The sequence below is a fragment of the Xyrauchen texanus genome, chromosome 15 (genome assembly GCF_025860055.1).
Source record: "Xyrauchen texanus isolate HMW12.3.18 chromosome 15, RBS_HiC_50CHRs, whole genome shotgun sequence".
NCBI lineage: Eukaryota > Metazoa > Chordata > Actinopteri > Cypriniformes > Catostomidae > Xyrauchen > Xyrauchen texanus.
This window is the reverse complement of record NC_068290.1, coordinates 18515099-18533738: the sequence shown is the minus strand read 5'-3', so window position 1 is coordinate 18533738 and position 18640 is coordinate 18515099. Positions and strand designations below refer to the sequence as shown.

General features: G+C 36.8%; 1 protein-coding gene across 3 annotated transcripts; it reads right to left on the bottom strand.

The window, feature by feature from the left end:
* Positions 1–2574: 2574 nt before the first annotated feature.
* LOC127655941 (leucine-rich repeat and immunoglobulin-like domain-containing nogo receptor-interacting protein 1) lies at positions 2575–13733 on the bottom strand. Of its 3 annotated transcripts, none has more exons than XM_052144037.1 (3): positions 13599–13733; positions 6037–6152; positions 2575–5799 (listed from the first exon to the last, which is right to left on the bottom strand). In XM_052144037.1, the coding sequence occupies exon 3, from the start codon at positions 5789–5791 to the stop codon at positions 3974–3976; it is 1818 nt and encodes a 605-aa protein (XP_051999997.1). In that variant the 5' UTR covers positions 5792–5799; positions 6037–6152; positions 13599–13733; the 3' UTR covers positions 2575–3973. The 3 variants fall into 3 exon arrangements, with proteins under 3 accessions (XP_051999997.1, XP_051999998.1, XP_051999996.1); XM_052144038.1 differs by lacking the exon at positions 13599–13733 and adding an exon at positions 7564–7621; XM_052144036.1 differs by lacking the exon at positions 13599–13733 and adding an exon at positions 7297–7520.
* Positions 13734–18640: the final 4907 nt, after the last annotated feature.

Genomic DNA, 18640 nt, shown 5'->3' with positions numbered 1-18640 from the left:
ATTCATTTTAACTAATATATTCATCCTGTTTAAGCCAGGTTTCAGTCAAACAGAGTGCATCCAAACTATGATCTGTAATCTTTTAATTTACAATTAGTGCTTTGGTAAAAAGAGATCTAATGTTTAGTAGCCCTGTCTTTATATGATTTTTATCTTTAATTTGTTTGTTTTGTTCAAGTTTGTCCTTAAAAAAAATTATATTGGAATTGGGATAGTAAATGTTAAAATTAAGTGTTATTTTAATGTATTTCTATGCAAAATGAAAACAAGTTTTTAATATTTTGTAATGTTGGGACTTAGAGGAGTTTCTGTCATGTTTGAATATTTCTGGAGGTGCATTGTGGAGAAGATGGGAGCTAATGGTTAGGTCGAGGTTGGGTATGTTACTATTGAAAAATCTATGTGGATTTCTTTTTTCATAAAGCAAATATTGAGGGATCATAAGTATCAAGACTGATTGGGGATCTGTAAAATCTCAGAAGCACCATACTTTTCAAATTTTCATTGTTTGGAACCAATGTCCACAATTGAATTAAGTTAAACCAACAGTTTGTGTGTGTGTGTGTGTGTGTGTGTGTGTGTGTGTGTGTGTGTGTGTGTGTGTGTGTATATATGGCTATAATAAAACAAATTAGAATGAGAAATATTTTCCCTGTAGGTAAAACAAGTTCCAAGTCTTTTGTTTGCATCAAACCGCCATACAAAATAACTTCTTTTGTCTCAATGAAAACTTTTTAGCCTACATGATTCTGAAGCAGTTGCAAACCTTTAAAACCTTAAATGGTATGGCAGATGGAATCAGCCTTAAAATGTGACAATATTGTTTTTCCTTGTTTAACTTCAACTGCATGCTTTTTCAAAATATCTACCTGACAGTTATTACATCACTGTAGAATGTATAAGATTATCATAAATGGAATGCATCAAAAAGTTAATTAAACAATTACTTTCTTTTCATGTGATATCAGGAACAAAGAAACCCTGTTTCTCTAGCTTGTCTCTGAGTCCTGGAGCTAGTGATGTTACAACTAGCCAGTGTTACAGTCAGTCCTGGTCATCCCAGCACGTCTGCTGATCTGAATGGGTAATTTCATGCCTTCTCAACTGTGTGGTAATTTTTTCTAGTTCTTTTATGCAATGTAAAATCAGCCAAAGGAATCCAGCAAAATATATTGAATTATCTATTTACTCAATTCAGGTGATCCATAAAATGTACTGTTTTTAGTAAGGATAGTATTGTCAGTGTGGTGTTAAATTTGCTTGGTCATACCCTGTCAATACTCTGGATTTGACAGAATCAGCATTAAGTAACAGCTCACTCCACATCTTGCCCATGTTATTGTCCTACTGGAAACCCTCATCAATACTTTTGGTATTCAGACATGTCAGTACTCACTGCAATGCTCACCATGTCCTGAAAAATGCTTGGAAATACATCTGCCTCTTCATCATTCATTGTATATTACCCATTTACCAATATTTTGAAATGGTGTGGTCTTTTGTTAACCTATATATTTTTTTCTGTGAGATTTTTTTCTGTGATTCAATTATCAAAGCTTTTAAATTGTGCAATTTTGTACTGTTCAGGCTATTCCCTATTCCCCCTGTTTATTTATTTATTTTGGCTCCACCTTGTGGCGAGAAGCCATAAGTGATCTATTATTGTACTCTGGGTCGGTAAAGTGGTTCTAAAAGGTTTCCTCACATTTGTGGGTAAAGAACAGAAAAATCTGATCCAGAACATTTTAACATTTTAATTGTACCATAGTATTTCTAATAATTTACACAACAGGAAAATAAATTATGAATGCTCATCATAAGAAATGAAAATGGTGCAGTATGTGTCAGATTTCTTCATTAAAGAGAAATTCAAAATCAGTTTTATTTCATTCTAATGGCATATTAGCATATTCTGTCTGTGGGCTGAGCACACCAGACAGACCTATATAACTGATTGAGACATCTAGAGGTAATCCTAAAGGGTTTAAACCACTGGTCATACACGTGATTATCATCTTTTTTTCTGGGTTATTCTGGGCAAAAGCAGAAAGGATTCTCTCTCTCCCTCTCACTCACTCTCTCTCTCTCTGTCTCCCTCTTCAGAATCTAGTTAAAGCCACAAGGGCTTGAGAACTGTCTGTCCAACAGAATGGCAGCCAACCTAAAACATTACTGCTTGTCCCTTACGGAACACGCAGACAATAATCAGTCATCAGCATAATAAAAAATACCTCTCACAGATCAATTTGTCTTATGAGCTTGAATAAGATAAATTATGCAAAATAATACATAAAGTGTTGGTAATCAGATGAGAGATAGCAAGAGAAAATTATTTAGTTTTCAGTTTAATGAGCATAACAAATAAGACGCAGATGCAGATGATTATGCAGATTATTCTCTCTTGACACCACCGTTTCTTCTAATGTCATTTACTCTCCATAGTCAGATGACCTGGAGAAATCCTGCAACCAGCCAGTCAAGGTTATAAGGTGCTGCACTGATGAAAAAGATACAGCCTACCTCTGGACTACGGTATACTGCAGATACTAGAGGAACAAAGAGGTTTGACCATAGAGTCCTTTTAAATAATAGCTGTCTTCCTCAGCTTCTATTTTAAAAGAGACACAAGAGACTAGAATGAACCAGTATTCATGAAAGCTGCAAATTACTGAGACTCTCAGGCCTCAGAAATTATATTGAATTTTTAATGAGGAGCTTTAAAATGCAATACTTTGGATTTAAGATAGGAAGGCGAGATGGTTTTCTGAACAACCACACTTGCGTAGTATTTAATAGTTCAATGCAAAATGTTAAAGTTACGAATACATAGCAAAAACATCAACATGTGGAAATATATACATTACATAAATTGCAAAGCATTTTAAACAACCATGTAAGGTGTGCGTTCATGACATTTGTGCTATAAGAGATGCATAAATTTAATTGGCATGGCATAACATCATTTGATGTGGTTTATAAAAAGAACAACCCTGCAGAAACTCTGTAATCTTATCTATATACAGCAGTTTATAAGAATAACAGCCTTTGCTGTAATGTACAATATCACACACAAAAATAATACATTTCAAATCCTTAACTTGCTTAAATGTTTAATTCATTTATTTCTTGTCCTATGGACAATTATAGCCTGTTAACATTTAAGCTAACACATATGTTTTTTTTTTGTGTGTTTGTGTGTGTGTGTGTGTGTGTGTGTGTGTGTGTGTGTATGTGTGTGTGTGTTACAAAGTTACATTAGGCAAAACTGCTTTGGAATTATAATCAAATACATCACTGTGTGGCCTGTATTTGTTTAATTTGGCATTTCTAAAGGCTTAATGTGCTAGAACCCTCACAAAGGAAAATACTTTAGTATTAATTTTACTAAGAGCTCTTAGCCTAAAATTAAGCAATGACAAAACAAATGGCACACAACATTAATATACAATAGTTTTCAATGGTAAAATGTAATTAAAATACACACTTTATCATTTATTTAAGAAGATATGAATTATTACCTCCAGACAAAGAAAATTTAAGTCAAATAATAAAAAATAGATTTAAGGTATGTAACTTCATCCTACAGTTTCAATGTAACGCAGCCTGCATGCCTACAAACACAGAAAGTCAGTGATTTCTGTTTGTCTGCTGTGCAATATAACATTTTAAGCAGTTGCAATGCTGAATCCACTATACTACAATACCTATTTATGTTTCCTTTGATATAGTGGTTTTCTTCCTAACTTCTCAGCTTAAAATTCATTATTATAAAGTGAAGTAAATATATCTATTTACATTAATGTCATGCAGGATTTCAAAATTTATCATAAAGCTTTATACCTTACTCATAAGATATGTAGGCAAGCTTCAACATGGTTAGCAGTTGCTCAGCTTAGAGTTACTAATTGAAGGCTCAGCTAATGGTTACCAGCTCTTCAGAGTCCTTTAATTTTTTATGTTGTTTGCAACCAGCTCAAATAAGCTTCATTGTAAATCTTCCTGTGTCCCCACCATCTCCACCTCCACTCATGGACGATCGTGGTACAAAGTCTATAGTAGCAGTGTGTTTTATCTGACCTTTGCTCTGACTCCAGAAAAACATAAACACAAAGCAGATTGCCACAGAGCTGAGGAAAGAGAGAAAACCCATTGTGGTAGCAATGATGAGGGTTTTAGCATCAAATGGGTAAGGGTTTGACACCCGTGCTGTAGAGTTGGTAGAGGGAGGTAATGATGTTTCCAACCATCCCTCGTCTGAAAAATATGCTACAGTATGGTTTGGTGGGAGACCTTCTACTTGAAGACTCACAGGGAAGCTGTCATTACCAGCTGCATTAGCTGCAGTACACAGATAAGTTCCACTGTCGTGTACTTGGGCATAACGCACCTCTAAGCTCCCATTAGCAAGCACTCGTATTCTCCCCACAGAGCTAAGTGGAGTCTGCTGGGCTGACAGCCAGTTAATAGAAGGCGATGGATAGCCATCTGCTTTGCAGTCAAACCGTACGTTCATACCTTCCACCACACTTGCATCTTGCAGCTGTCGGTTCACAATCTTTGCCTGTCTGCATATAAATATAACCGGGAGTTCAGACTCCGAAAAGTCCCGAAATGCTTTCTTCTGTGCTTGATATGGGGTAGAACAGGTAGGTTGCCGGCCATCAAAGTCCAACCGCCGGCGACGTCGCACTACCCAGAGAAGCCTGCAGTCGCAAGCCAAAGGATTTCTGTCCAGTCGCAATGTCTGCAAGTTCCCTACGGAGTGGAAGACACTTTCTTCCAGTGTAGACAGACGATTAGAGGACACATTGAGCAGACGAAAGTTGACTAGACCTCGGAAGGCACCTGGCTCGATACGCATCAGGCTCCCACCTACCAGGTGGAACTCTTGCAGCCGGAGAAGCTCCCCCAGCAGGTTGCCCTGTATGGAGGTGATAGGGTTGTAGGATAGGTCCAGGTATTGCAAATAGGCTAAATGACGCAATGGAGCATAAGGAATAGCACTCAGGTTACAGTTGCTCAAAGCTAAAGTGGTAAGGTTGAGGCCAACCAGACTGTTGCTATTTAGCATCTCAAGAGAAGGCCAGTGGAGGATCTGTAGAGTCTGCAGCTGGTGCAATCGGCGAAAGGCATTATTAGGAAGCACGCTGATGGTAAGCTTGCGCATACGCAGCTTGGTCAGGCTCTGGAGCTGTGACAGAGCCTCTGTGGGGATAGAAGTCAGATTGCTTCTGTCCACATTCAGTTCCTTGAGTGCCTGTAGCCCAACGAAAGCCCGTTGTGAGATAAACACCAGGTCATTCTCTCCCGCATCAAGCTGCTGTAAGTTAATCATGTCTTGGAATGTGTAATCCAGGAAAACCAGGATCTCATTCTCACTGATATCTAGACGTCGAAGGTTGGAGAGGCCTGAAAATACGCCAACTGGTAGGATCTTGAGCCGGTTGTTCTTAATCCTCAAGTATCGCAGGTTTTTAAGTCCCTGAAAGGCTTCTACTTCAATCATAGAAATTATGTTCTCGCTCAGGTCCAAGTCCTCCAGCTTGGACAAGCCAGAGAACTGCCTTCTGGCCAGTGTTTTCAGTTGGTTTCCAGAAAGGTTGAGGCGCTTGGCATTACTGGGCAGGCCCTCAGGCACACCTGTGAGGTGTTTTGAGAAGCAGTTGACCTCCAGCGTGTCACGGTTACAAATACATTTCTGTGGGCAGTTGAGATCAGCAGCTGATAAGTTTATGCACCAGAGCAGCAGGACTGTCCAGGTGCCCCACTGGTCACACAGTTCCATGAACATCTTACCTCCTTCCAGCAAAAATGGAAATAAACCTTGATCAGTCAACATGGTATTGTGCTAACGAGTGATATGAATGTTAATATATTGTATGTATGTGTTTGAATTCAGAACACAAACATTATGTACTATTTACTACGTCCTAATCTACCTTCAAAATACATCTATACAAAAGATGCACATGTTAAAATATCATATCAATATCATATAAAAAACAAAAAATATTTTCTGCACTGCAGTAAGCTTACCAAGGGACTTTTGTAGTGCCAGTTCTCATAACCAGATATTTTCAGGTTTAGATCTATGATGGGCTCAGTGTTCATTGGAGATGCATGTCACATTTAGAAGCCAAAGTTCCAAAAACCTAAAGTCAGAGAAAAGGGAATAAAATAGCAAAAATTATTGAGTCTGTGTTATCATTGTGTTAGCAATCTCTTCAATCCTTGCCTTTTTAAGACAGACTAAATGATCCAGATTTATCCAGACATAGCCAAAAGTGTAGAGTGGCTTATTTATGCATTTCTGATGACATACAATAGTGAAATAAAGGAGAAACTGTTTTATAGCAACTGACTCAAGAACTGTTTGGGTATGAGACTGCAAAATGTATTCTACTCAAATCCATGCAGTCAGCTGAAAAAGGACAAAACATGTGGCAGCTGCATAGTTACATGCTCTCTCCACTCCAATTCTCTAGGGAGGAGAGCATGTATACAGCTCTAGAAGGTCTGATGCAAGAGGACAGGTGTGCAGAGCATTGTCACTAAAGCCAAGCTTAACCCCATGTCACAGGCTGCAGGTGGACCATGCTAGACACAAATTAGAAATCACCCACCCAGCATATACAGATATTGACTTAAAAAAAGCAGCCAAAATGTCATCATATTTTCCTTACACAACATCAAACAATGTAATTCATTCAATACAAACACAGGATAAAACGTGACTTTTGGAATCCTGAGGTTTGAAAGCAAAGATAAAAATCAAGAATTAAAACAACAGTTTTTCTCTATTCATAGAAGGCAAACGTTCATTTTGCTATATTAGGACATTGGTCCTATTATAGGTAACCTGCAATTGTTACCTTAAGGAGCTGTTTCTACCTGATCTAACCCTTGAATTTGTTTTGTTGGTGTTACAATATAGTCAGTCTAAGTAATGTTAACAAATGTTTTTTAAGTTTATTTAGATGTTACCACATAAAGCACGTTTTTTTAGATAAACATTTTTCGCAGTGTAAGGCACAGAATGATAAATTCTAGTTACTAGGAGATCCAGAACTAAAAATTAAGTAATGAATATTCATCTAACAATAAAGCAAATTAATACTTTTCAATTTAGTCCCTGACTTTCCATCACATAAAACACATTAGCAGGTCTATATTAAAATGCATAAAAGTAAAATAAATTGGTTAATAAAGCACAGTTACAGTAGATACAATTTCTACAACTTTATGTAGTATTTTACAAATGCTAATAAATAGAATGAAATGAGTGTTAACTCCTACCTTGTCGTGCCAAATGCTCTCAATCCAATCCAATCACACATTACAGCACTACCACAGATTACTTGCTTAATATATTAGTAAGTAAGAAAGATACAGAAAACCTGTGCTGAACTGGGTTTCTCACATATCCCGTTAATACATAAAGCTTCTTCGAAACCTATCCCTGCTGAAAACAATGTTGTTGACTGTTGTCCCTGAGAACTCCAGTCCAGTGTTATCCCCTGTCTACACACAAAGGCCTAATACTGCCTAAATAAAATGACTCACATTGTTGTTCTAGCAAAAGTAAAGAGAGAGAGAGAGTCAATCCTGGGTTGGCTGGTAAGTTTTGACACCATATTGGTTTTTCCGTGCTGCAGAAAGCCATGGCTTACACAATTTAAAGGTGTTAATCCCCCTCTGTCGACTTGTGAAAGACAGAGTTTAGCAGGTGCACATGATCTGGACACGTAGGCCACAAAACTCATGCACTCTCTCTGCATCTCTGTTTTTATTTATTCTACATTTTTGTGCTGTCTAACAACTAAGCTCATCTTGATTAGTAATAATGAAAGCAGGGAAACTTCTGTACATGTGATTTTATTGTCATGAAATAATTAATTGCTGAAACTTGATACTAACTGAACTATTTCTACTTATAGTGACATCATGGCAGCTGACATTAAGACTGACAAGTATCAACTCACTGAGCACTTTATTAGGAATATGGTCCTAATAAAGTGCCGGACGTGGTCTTCTGCTGTTGTAGTCTATCCGCTTCAAAGTTCGATGTGTTATGCACTCTGAGATGCTACAATTGTAGAGAGTGGTTATCTGAGTTACCATGAACTACCGCTCACTGGATGTTTTTTGTTTTTGGCACCATTATTAGTAAACTCTAGAGACTGTTGTGCGTGAAAACTCCAGGAGATCAGCAGTTACAAAAATACTCAAACCAGCCCGTTTGGCACCAACAATCATGCCACAGTCAAAATGACTGAAATATAATTTTTTCCCCATTCTTATGCTTGATGTGAACAATAACTGAAGCTCCTGACCCATATCAGCATGATTATATGCATTGCACTGCTGCCACATGATATATATAGATATATAATATTATATTAGTTGATGTAGTTGGCCTTAATGTCAGCTGCAAAGATGTCACAATATATATTATTATTATTATTTGTTGGCATTTTAACTGCCAATAATCAAGAAGATGCCTAACAGTAAAACTAGGTAAAGCATAACAACCAACCTCAACTGTCAACAGACAAGCTTTGACAATGCTCTTATCTAACAAACACTCATGCCCATGTCAATCTGATGAAATGTCATCACGGTTAGTCTTCCCTTACTAACTACACAAAAATACTGTGCTCACTTTATTCATTGCTTACTATTACTGGGCCTCACTTTCATATTTTCACATCAACAATCAAAACTCATCAGTATCCGACAGGCTTTATTAGGTTACAGTAAACACAGACCTCTGCCAGATATAAATGGGAGGCTAAAGCCTTGCTTTGCTGCATGGACACGCAGGTCACTGTCGCTGTTTACCCAAGTCCATCAGTATCTATCAACATTGAGAGCCTCTGTAGACTGACTCCAATTAACACTTTACTGATTGTAGCTCAAGAAGAGCAGACAGGATTATAACAGTAAGAAAAGGAGAATTACAGAGCTTAAACTGTATGCGTATTCTTGTGTGAAAAGGTCAGGGAAGGGAATCCAGGGGTCCTTTTGTTTGTTTTTTGTGCATTAACCTTCACCATTAGATGATATTCTGACATAAATGCCAGCTAAAACCAAAACCCTATCTCTTAACTCACCAAACATATATTTAATTTTATTTGACCTGTTATTGCTTTTCTTGCACTAACAGTGTATAAAGTTTCAGCACTCCTTCGGTGACAGTGTCAGAGGTCTCTGACTTTCATAGTTAGCCTGACCTCTAACCTCTGCATGCAGACAGGGAATGTACCAGGCTCACTTCACCTGTCTCTCGGACTCTCACTTGTGTGCTATTCTTATCCCACCAGGGTGAAAACTACCCAGAGCCACTCTCCAATCCCCAATTAGAATTCCTCAGATCAATTCTCCTCAGCAACAATTGCTACAAAGTGAGAAAGAGGCTGTTTCTGGCTCTGGGCCCCCAGTGCTGCCTCCACCCCCACCATCGAATGCAGTCATGCGAATAATCGCAAGTATTAAAAGAAACAGGTGTTGTTTAGAAATGGGAAAGATGACAGATCTGCAGGAGGACATGGGGCATGTGTTCCCTCCAGGCTTGCCAAGGGAAACAAAAAATAAACACAACAGAGTAGCAGAGAGAATGCTGAAGAGAGTTTAAAAGAAGAAATTAAAAGTTCACACTTGCATGCACAAAGCACAGATGCTTTGGTTTCTTTGCTCAAAGTCTTTTTTAAATATTATTTCAAGCCCACAGTGAATTTACAACAATTTATGCCAAGCACATTTCATGTCTACATCCTTCTCTAATCTGCCTTTGCCTAAGGCCTTATGGACAGAGTTGAAATACATCTCTGCTGTGTGCTTGTCTCTGTAAGCATATAATACAAGCATTTAGTCTTAGCCTCTGTTGCAGTGTGACTGATTTTGTTGCTGTAGTATAAAGGAGTGTGAGAGGAAGATAATGGAGAAACCTATTCTGACAGGAGCGTCTTTAGGTCTGTAACAAATACGATTACCTGAGTAGTTTTTATTGCACACATCAGTGTACACTCTAGGCTCTAATATGTTTGTCTTAAGGTAGTGGGTTGAGTAAATGTGCTTTCTTGTTTATGTGTAATAGTGTGACTTTGCAGTAGAGAGAGAGCATATTTTAAGTATGTATAAAGAGGTAGAATTAGCCTTTTTTGAAATTGTTTATGCACAGGGGAAGATCAATTATTGTATTATATGTTTTAGGTTCACATGTATGTAAAGTGTATTTATAAACATTTATAAAGGTGAAATGACCTGTGAATAGTTGTTCATAATTTTGAGATTGAATATGCTCTCACAGGTCCCTTTCTTTGTATATCTGTATATAGGTATAGCTGAATGCATATGTGTTTTGCTTCACACGGATGGGCTTGTGTATATTTTGCTTGTGTGGAAAATATGACTGTTCATGCTTCTCTGTTTTTCATGATTATTTGGAGAAGCTAAGAGAGGTCACAGCAGGGTTTAGATCACAACAGTCTGAAGGACAGATTATGATAATTTAGCTTTGTGCTAGTCACTTTAGTCACTGTATGTTATGTGCTGTTTGCCCTAAAGAGAATAAAATGTGAGGCCCCCATAACTTTATCTCTTCCTTGGAACACAAAAGCAGATGATAAGCAGAATGTTAAACTGAGTCACCATTTACTTTTTTTTCCCATACAATGAAAGCGAATAGTGACTGAGGCTGTAAGTCCCAAACATTCTGTGTAACATTTTCTTTTGTGTTTCACAGGAGAAAAAAATATTAGCATTTGGAACAACATGAGTGTGATTAAATTGTGACAGAATTTTCATTTAGAAATCAATGGATGAAGAAACTGTATCATATGAATGATGCATTACAAGCTGTAAATGATGTGTCTTTGACATGTTAAGTTTTCAACTTTAATATTGTGACTTTAATGGTACGTTTTCAAGGACACATTATATGAGGTAACCTCGGGCTAAACTAAATGCATTAATGTAATTAGGTCATTGCACATGTAATAAGGTTAATTGTTAATTCTGGGCCTTGCAAATCTATAAAGAAAATGGATGACATACACCTCAACATTTGCAATGACATTGTATAAACGTGTGTAAACATGCATTACTAAAAGCATCTGCAATTTGATAAACATGCTGGTGGGACGGTGATCATTTATTTGTCAAGGCCCGGATTTTGTTTCAATTCCAATGATGACAAAATGTCTTGAAGTAGAGTATAAATCAAGTCGAAGTCACATGATCCATTTCCCAGATTGTAGCGTTTAGTTTGTGGAGGGATCATAGATATGGACATTAAAGGATTACTTCACCCCAAAATGAAAATCCCATAATCATTCACTCACCATCTTGTTGTTTTCGTCATGTTGTTCCAAACCATTGTGACCTTATTTCTTCAGTCAAACACAAAAGGAGATGTTATGCTGTATATTAGTCTCAGTCACCATTCACTTTTATTGCATATATTTTCCCATACAAGTGAATGGTGACTGAGGCGTTAAATGTGTCAAACGCCTCCTTTTGTGTTCTAAAGAAGAAAGTAAGTCATATGAGTACTGAACAACATGACAGTTAGTAAATAATAACAGAATTTTTATGTTTGGGTGAGCTATTTTCTTAAGTTTAAATCTTATATGTAATGACTATGTATTTCAATCTGTAGTTGAGGTAAACCCAGCAGTGCAGTCAGATTGTTTATCATACAGGGTCATAGATCCACTTTTTTAAATAAAAATTCCTATACAAAGAGTGTGTCTATTGCTAAGATAAAAGATGGGTCTGATCTTTGGGGAAATTATCACTTGTGCAACTCAGCCACCCTCTGCGTCAGGCTGCATGCTGTAATACAGGACACCCATTACCAGGGTCATATGGTGCTCTGGATAGTTCACTGCCTAAGCAGTCCTAAATAGGTCTGTTTTAGAGCAGCAGGATTACATAAAGAACCAGGGCATTGCTCACAATGTGAGGAAGACAGGATCTCGGTACAAAAAGAAACTAATTTCAAATGAAACATTTTAATTTTAGTCCTAGGGAAACAACCGTGCATTATTAAAAAAAAGGCCAAACTTGGGTAAAACAGGCCATTTGCCGTTTTTAACCTCCACTGCAAGATAACATTGTGGTTGACCCCATAAATTGCATGCCGATCCGTACGGTATGAGGGCATGATGAGAATGTCTACAGAATGACCAAGCAAAGCAAAACCAGTGATCAAGTAAGTGCTTTTACTGCTCCACCTCATCAATCCATGATAAATCAAGCCCTGCCATGCATTACAACTCTTTTGATTAAAGTGCTCATCTGGACCGGTCCCAAAGCTTGTGCTCCTTTACTCACACGGCGCGAGGAGAAATTGCTATGCTGCACATCACTGATGGTGTAGGATGCTGTTTGAATTCTCATTAGAAGGAACTTGTGCAGATTGATTAGTGCCAATTAATTTAATTTAATTTAATTTAATTTAATTTGACCAATTGTCACACATTATACATACATTTCTGCATATACATGGTGAAATTATTTATTTTTCACATATCCCAGCTAAGCTGGGGTCAGAGTGCAGGGTCAGCCATGATACGGCGCCTGTTTGAGAGACTTTCAAGAGACTTTTTTAAGAGACTGTCAAGAGGGCTTAAACAATCAAACAAAACAAATGACCTAAGATATTGTTGTTTTAATAACAAAAGGCCTACTCTTTGAAAAATAAATTCAATTGGAATATCAAATAGTTGAATAGTGCTGGCAGACACAACGAATGAATGACCAAAACAGAAATCTGATATACACTCACTGAGCACTTTATTAGGTACACCTGTACATCTACTTATTCATGCGACTGTCTAATTAGCCAATCATGTAGCATCAGCGCAATGCATTGAATCATGCAGATATGCATCAGGAGCTTCAGTTAATGTTCACATCAACCATCAGAATGGGGAAAAAATATGATCTCAGTGATTTCGACAGTGGCATGATTGTTGGTGCCAGACGAGCTGGTTTGAATATTTCTGTAACTGCTGATCTCCTGGTATTTCCACAAACAACAGTCTCTAGAGTTTACTAATCGTGCCAAAAACATGGCCAGACTGGTTCAAGCTGAAAAAAGGCTACGGTAACTCAGATAACCGATCTGAAAAATTGTAGCGAGCAGAATAGCATCACAGAATGGACAACACATTGAACCTTGAGGCGGATGGGTTACAACAGCAAAAAACAAAAAAATAAAAATAATAACTAAATAATCTACACAAGTAAAGGTACAACTGTAAATGCATCAGGAGATAATCAAGTAAACACATTTGGATACATTTGGAGCATTGGAAAGCAAAGTGTTTTAATTCATTAATAATTACACAAATCGGACATTTTTTATTTCGTCATAGAAATGTGCCAGGAATATACTGGAAAATACTAACAAAAGAAATAAGTAACTTTAAATCTGTTCATCATAACCACACAGGAACGCTGAACAAATATAGTTTTAATCAGGGAGCAAAAGAGTGAAGTTTAAAAAGAAAGTTTGGCCTGTATATTGCAAATACTGCTACATATGTAGCCTATTTAAACTGTCAGAACAATAACAAAAAAGCGGAACTCACCCGCTTCCCTTCCCGTACAATATCTCCATGGCATCGATGTGGTTCGAAATTCCTCACTTGTGCCCAATGTCATCATCTAACATGATGTTCAGAAAAACGACTTGCCTGTCTTGAGACAAGCCCCGAATGCTTTAATCGTTTTGCTCCTTCATTAATTCCTGCTGTCTACGACACATCCCTCCAGGGTCCTGTAGGATAATTGTAACCTTAATTTAGGTTGGCTGTTCTCTGCACTGACGCTTGTCTGCTCGCGCTCCTCTTCTAACTTTCAAAGCTCTAGCACCTGCCTGTTTCAGTACGAGTGAATATCCAAATTCCCAATGGTATTACAGAGCAGTTCGTGGCTTACTGTTCTATTCAGCAAAACCGCAGCTGGAGAGTTTAACGAGGATAACACCTCTGTGGCGCGAGCTCACTCTGAGAGAGAATAACAGATATAGGCCTACGCGGCTTGACCAAATCTCCGGATTTAGGTAAAACCGCAGATGGTTGCTTGGATGAGACTGTGGCTTGCAGGTTGTTCAAAAACATCTCATAGAACAGGTAGTTTATTATACGGTTTATTCCATACAAAAGTTCTCAATGTTTAACTAAATTTTTTTTTAAACTTTTTAACATTCTTAACTACGTTTTTATGTTTGGAGCGCTTAACAAACAAAGACAAACATGAGACAAAACAAAAAATAAACTTTTAAGTCTTCCTATTCAATGTAATTCCAGAAAAACTAATTTTGAACGTTTTGGGAACGTTCGTTTTGGGTTCCAGGAACGTTTTGTTTTTTTTTTTTTTACTGAAATCGAATGTTTGTTTTATGTTGTGCTTAATTGATCCACAGTTATTCCCCTAAATATTCAGGCTACCTTTATGCAACCATACTGCAACATTACATCAATCAGTCTATCAGTCAGTCTACAAGCCATGTCTTGATCTATTGCTTCTCTTTAAAATAAATAAAAAAATAAGCAGAATATGGAGGATTCAATTAATATGTAAGATTTAATTTTTAAAATTTTCCAGGTTCAATACAAATTAAGCTCAATTGACAGAATTTGTGCCATAATGTTGATTTCCACAAAAATGTATTTCGACTTATCTGTCCTTTTCTTTAAAAAAGAAAATTGAGCACTTGAATGGGGCCAATTTTTAAAGGTTTTAAAAGGCAGAAATGTGAAGCTTATAATTGTATAAAAGCGCTTAGGCTATATTAATAATTGTAGTTGTAAAGTTGTCTAAATCATTTTCACAGTCTTTTTAGGTTTTGTTGACATTACATCATCATGCAACTAAGTTGTAAACTTGGCAACAACTTTACAAAGAAAAGGTTTAGTAAGTAATTTTATCACACTACATTCATGTTAACACACATATTGTTTACACCTTGTTGCTATACTTTTGAGTATTGAGTACAGTGAGTATGTTAACATTTACTGATAGGCCCCCATTTTCTGTCATTGTGTCTCACTGGAACCCAGACTTTTGCTTTTTTAAAGAAAAGGAGGGATGATAACAAATCATTTTTTGTGGTAATCAATATTATGACACAAATGTTGTTGATTGAGCTTAACTTGTATTAAATCTGGAATATTCCTTTAATATATAACATGTTTTTTTTTGTTGTTGTTTTTTTTTTTGACATTACCATAATAATGAAATTGAGCCCATTTGTTTCCAAAAGGCTCCCAGAGGTACAGGCCAGCAACCAAGATCTCCAATATGCTAACCAAAGGGTCCAGTTTCCCAGGGGAATATCTGGATGAAAATAGCTTTAGTTAAATAGTTATTAAGAACTGTAGCCACTCATCTTTATTTTACAATGCAAGAACAACTCACCATCTGTAGAGAGACAACAGCATTATATAACTTGGGTCAGTGCATCTCTGTGGTCAAATAGACTGTGTTAACTATTTAGCCTTCATGCAATCATGAAATACAACTGAGAATCCACAAAATTACTACTGGGTATAGTGTGGGATTCATCTACCACCTTCAAGCTAGATTTATTCTCAAATGATCACAGTGCAATAATCACAGGGCATCACACAAATATGTTCATGTTCACACAATGTAAACAGAAATTTCTGTAAGTTACAGATAAGACAGATAAGTTACACCCCATTGGACAATCAATGTACATGTGCATAACAGAGTTGTGATATTCAGCCCCACATTTCCCCCAAAAGCAATGAATCAGGCAGGTTCTTGCCATAGACACTATAAACATTTGTTCACAAGCATTATTAAGCTGTTCCCTAATGACATCAGATTTATTTCCACAAGGTTATTTACTTCTATTAAAATGCATGGCTAGACCAAGAGCATGTAAAATGGAAAGAGATGTGCAATGCAGTGGCATGCATTAGTGATTTGGGAGAACAGTGACTCCCTCCATTGCCTGTAGGAATTTAATTAAATCTGGCCACTAGAGGGAAATATTTCAAATGAAGTAAGGGATTGAGCGCAAATCTCTAATATAGGAAACTTTCACCTTTATCCTCATTTAGAGGCAAGTTCTTTAAACTTCATGAAAAGTAATACATCACAATAAGACTGACCTATTTTACCAAACCCTTTGTCTTTTAATGATACTAACTTAAGTATTGTTACCAGGGGTTCAACCCTAAATGGGAGCTCAGCAGAGTCTACTTAAGAGATGTTGCTCGACTGACAATTATTATGTAAATTTTTTTTATGAACCAATTAAACAATTTGGTATATAAATATCATCAGTAAAGGTGCCATATTTGGTTGCATACTTATTTTGTTTCACTGGAATGAAGAGTGGGCAGATTGGGGTGAACAATCAGGAAAGCAAGCATTAATTTTTAAGTAAATTATATTTATATATATATATATATATATATATATATATATATATATATATATATATATATATATTTACTGTTGTTTGTCACTTGTAGCAAAGGATTGTAAAATTATCTTTACATCCCTTGTCTCACCAGAATCCTCTGAAACATAATTCTTAGCTGATTGTTTTTTGCTCTGATTTTCTCTAACCATAGACAAAACCCTCAATGACCTGCCATTGCAAATGCTGTACTGAACTTGGCTCAGATCCCTGTGCACATGACAGATGGTAGACATCTGAAATTGTGAATGTGCTCTAACTCTGCCATAATGTATATTTTGCCAGTTCCCCTGTGTATGGTCTTTAATCCCCAGCATGTGGACATCTGTTCATCAATGGCGGTGGCACAGGGAAAACACGAAAAGCCCCTTTGCTGAGGTTTATGAATGGAGTCTGCTGCAACTCTTGTACTCTAAGACCTGAAATGTGTGCTAAAAATCTAATCAAAATGCTTTTCATGATTATTACATTGTAAAAAGTGTTGCTATAATTCACAATTTCTACCTGATCATTGGTCATTGGTGTAACCTAATATAGTGATTCAGACTTGAATTCATTAATTAAATAATAAAAGTGGCACCATATCATCTGTACATAGTGTCCAAAACACTGGTATGAGAATTATTCTCATTCTGAATAATATACCGTAAAAAGCTCTGTATCAGAGGTCTCATGATAGTCATGGGAGCAGACACATGACTGCAACAAAGGATTCTGGGTTACTCCAGTTACGTGGTTTGACCGGAATGTACATTTACAGGAAACATGTTGGGTTTGCAGATGCAGCTCTGGGTAAAGGGGAAGTTTTTTTTTCTCCTTTGTATCTGTAACATGACATTGAACAAATGTGACACTGGAACCATTTAAAATACACACATTATTAATGTGCTAGCTTTTAATATTTCACATACTAGACATCTGTTTATTTGAGCAGTGTATTCAAATATTATTTCATTCTTTATGTACTATATATAAGAATATTGTTTCATGACAATTTATTTGTGTAAACATTCATACTGAGAATGTCTGGACTCAACTGCATGAAATGTATTACAATATATACTAGGCTTAGTCCTTAATACTTCGGCTAAAATGAAATGCTGCATGAAGGAGTCAATCAGTGTAACAAGAACCTGAGATCATGGGAATGAGGAAGCGGAAGACGGCAATTCCAACACAGGAATTTCTGTTTCATTAACTGTAACAGTTAATGTAAATGTACAAATGTATCTAACTAAAGCCAGAAAACACTCATCTATTACTACAACATTGCAGTAAACAAGTTGATATTTTGTTAAAATGTGCATCATTTTACAGTGCCTAATGGTTGAGAAAGTGGTGTCTATGTTGATCTTACTTTTTATGAAGAAAGCTATATAAAAAATTGCTACTTAGTAAATGTCTTGCCACACTAAAACACATTTTGAGTTTAAATAAGTACTATTTGTATATAAATACAAGGAGCTGAATTAAGTACAAGCAAATGTGTTCCACACACCATTTGTGTAAATGTAACTAATCTAATCTCACTATGCTTTGGTGGTAAAATTCTGGGTTTGTGATGGCTTGATTAGATTTGGGCCACAGGGTGTTTTTTTTGACACACAAAAGCTAAATAAGTTCATAAATTTAGCCTGCTCATTCTTGTCATCATGTCAGCCGGTTATGCCGATTTGTTATCATGCCTATGATATTAATGGCAATGGTGGTATGTTTGTGACTGAGCTGCACATAGCATGAGTAACCAACACTGATGGGACTTTTCTCTGCATACATTTACATCCTTTTAGTGCTGACCTCATGCCTATATGGTAGACATCATGGGACAGTTTTATACAGTGACACACTGAACAGGGAACTCAAGTTGTTGCAAGTGAAGTGTTTATGTCAACAGGGCCCAAGGAAGATAATGCTGGGAAAAGTATGATTTTTTTTTAATATACATTCAATTGAGTTAGAAAATCCAACTAGACCAATGGAGTCTGAAGTCCAGCTTTACATCAAATCGATATGTAATTGTAGAAAATCCCATGGAGGACACTGGACAACAGGTTCCTTCAACTCACGTGACTTTTATTTGGCTTTTACAGGGTGCCACAACTCACCAGCTTCACAGTAACTTTAGCTTCGCAATAAGGTTCAGCTTCACAATAGACATTTGGCTCTTCAGTACTA

Bases quoted from the DNA above. Each gene is read 5' to 3' on its own strand.
- LOC127655941 (XM_052144037.1), bottom strand. From the start codon at position 5,791: ATGTTCATGGAACTGTGTGACCAGTGGGGCACCTGGACAGTCCTGCTG.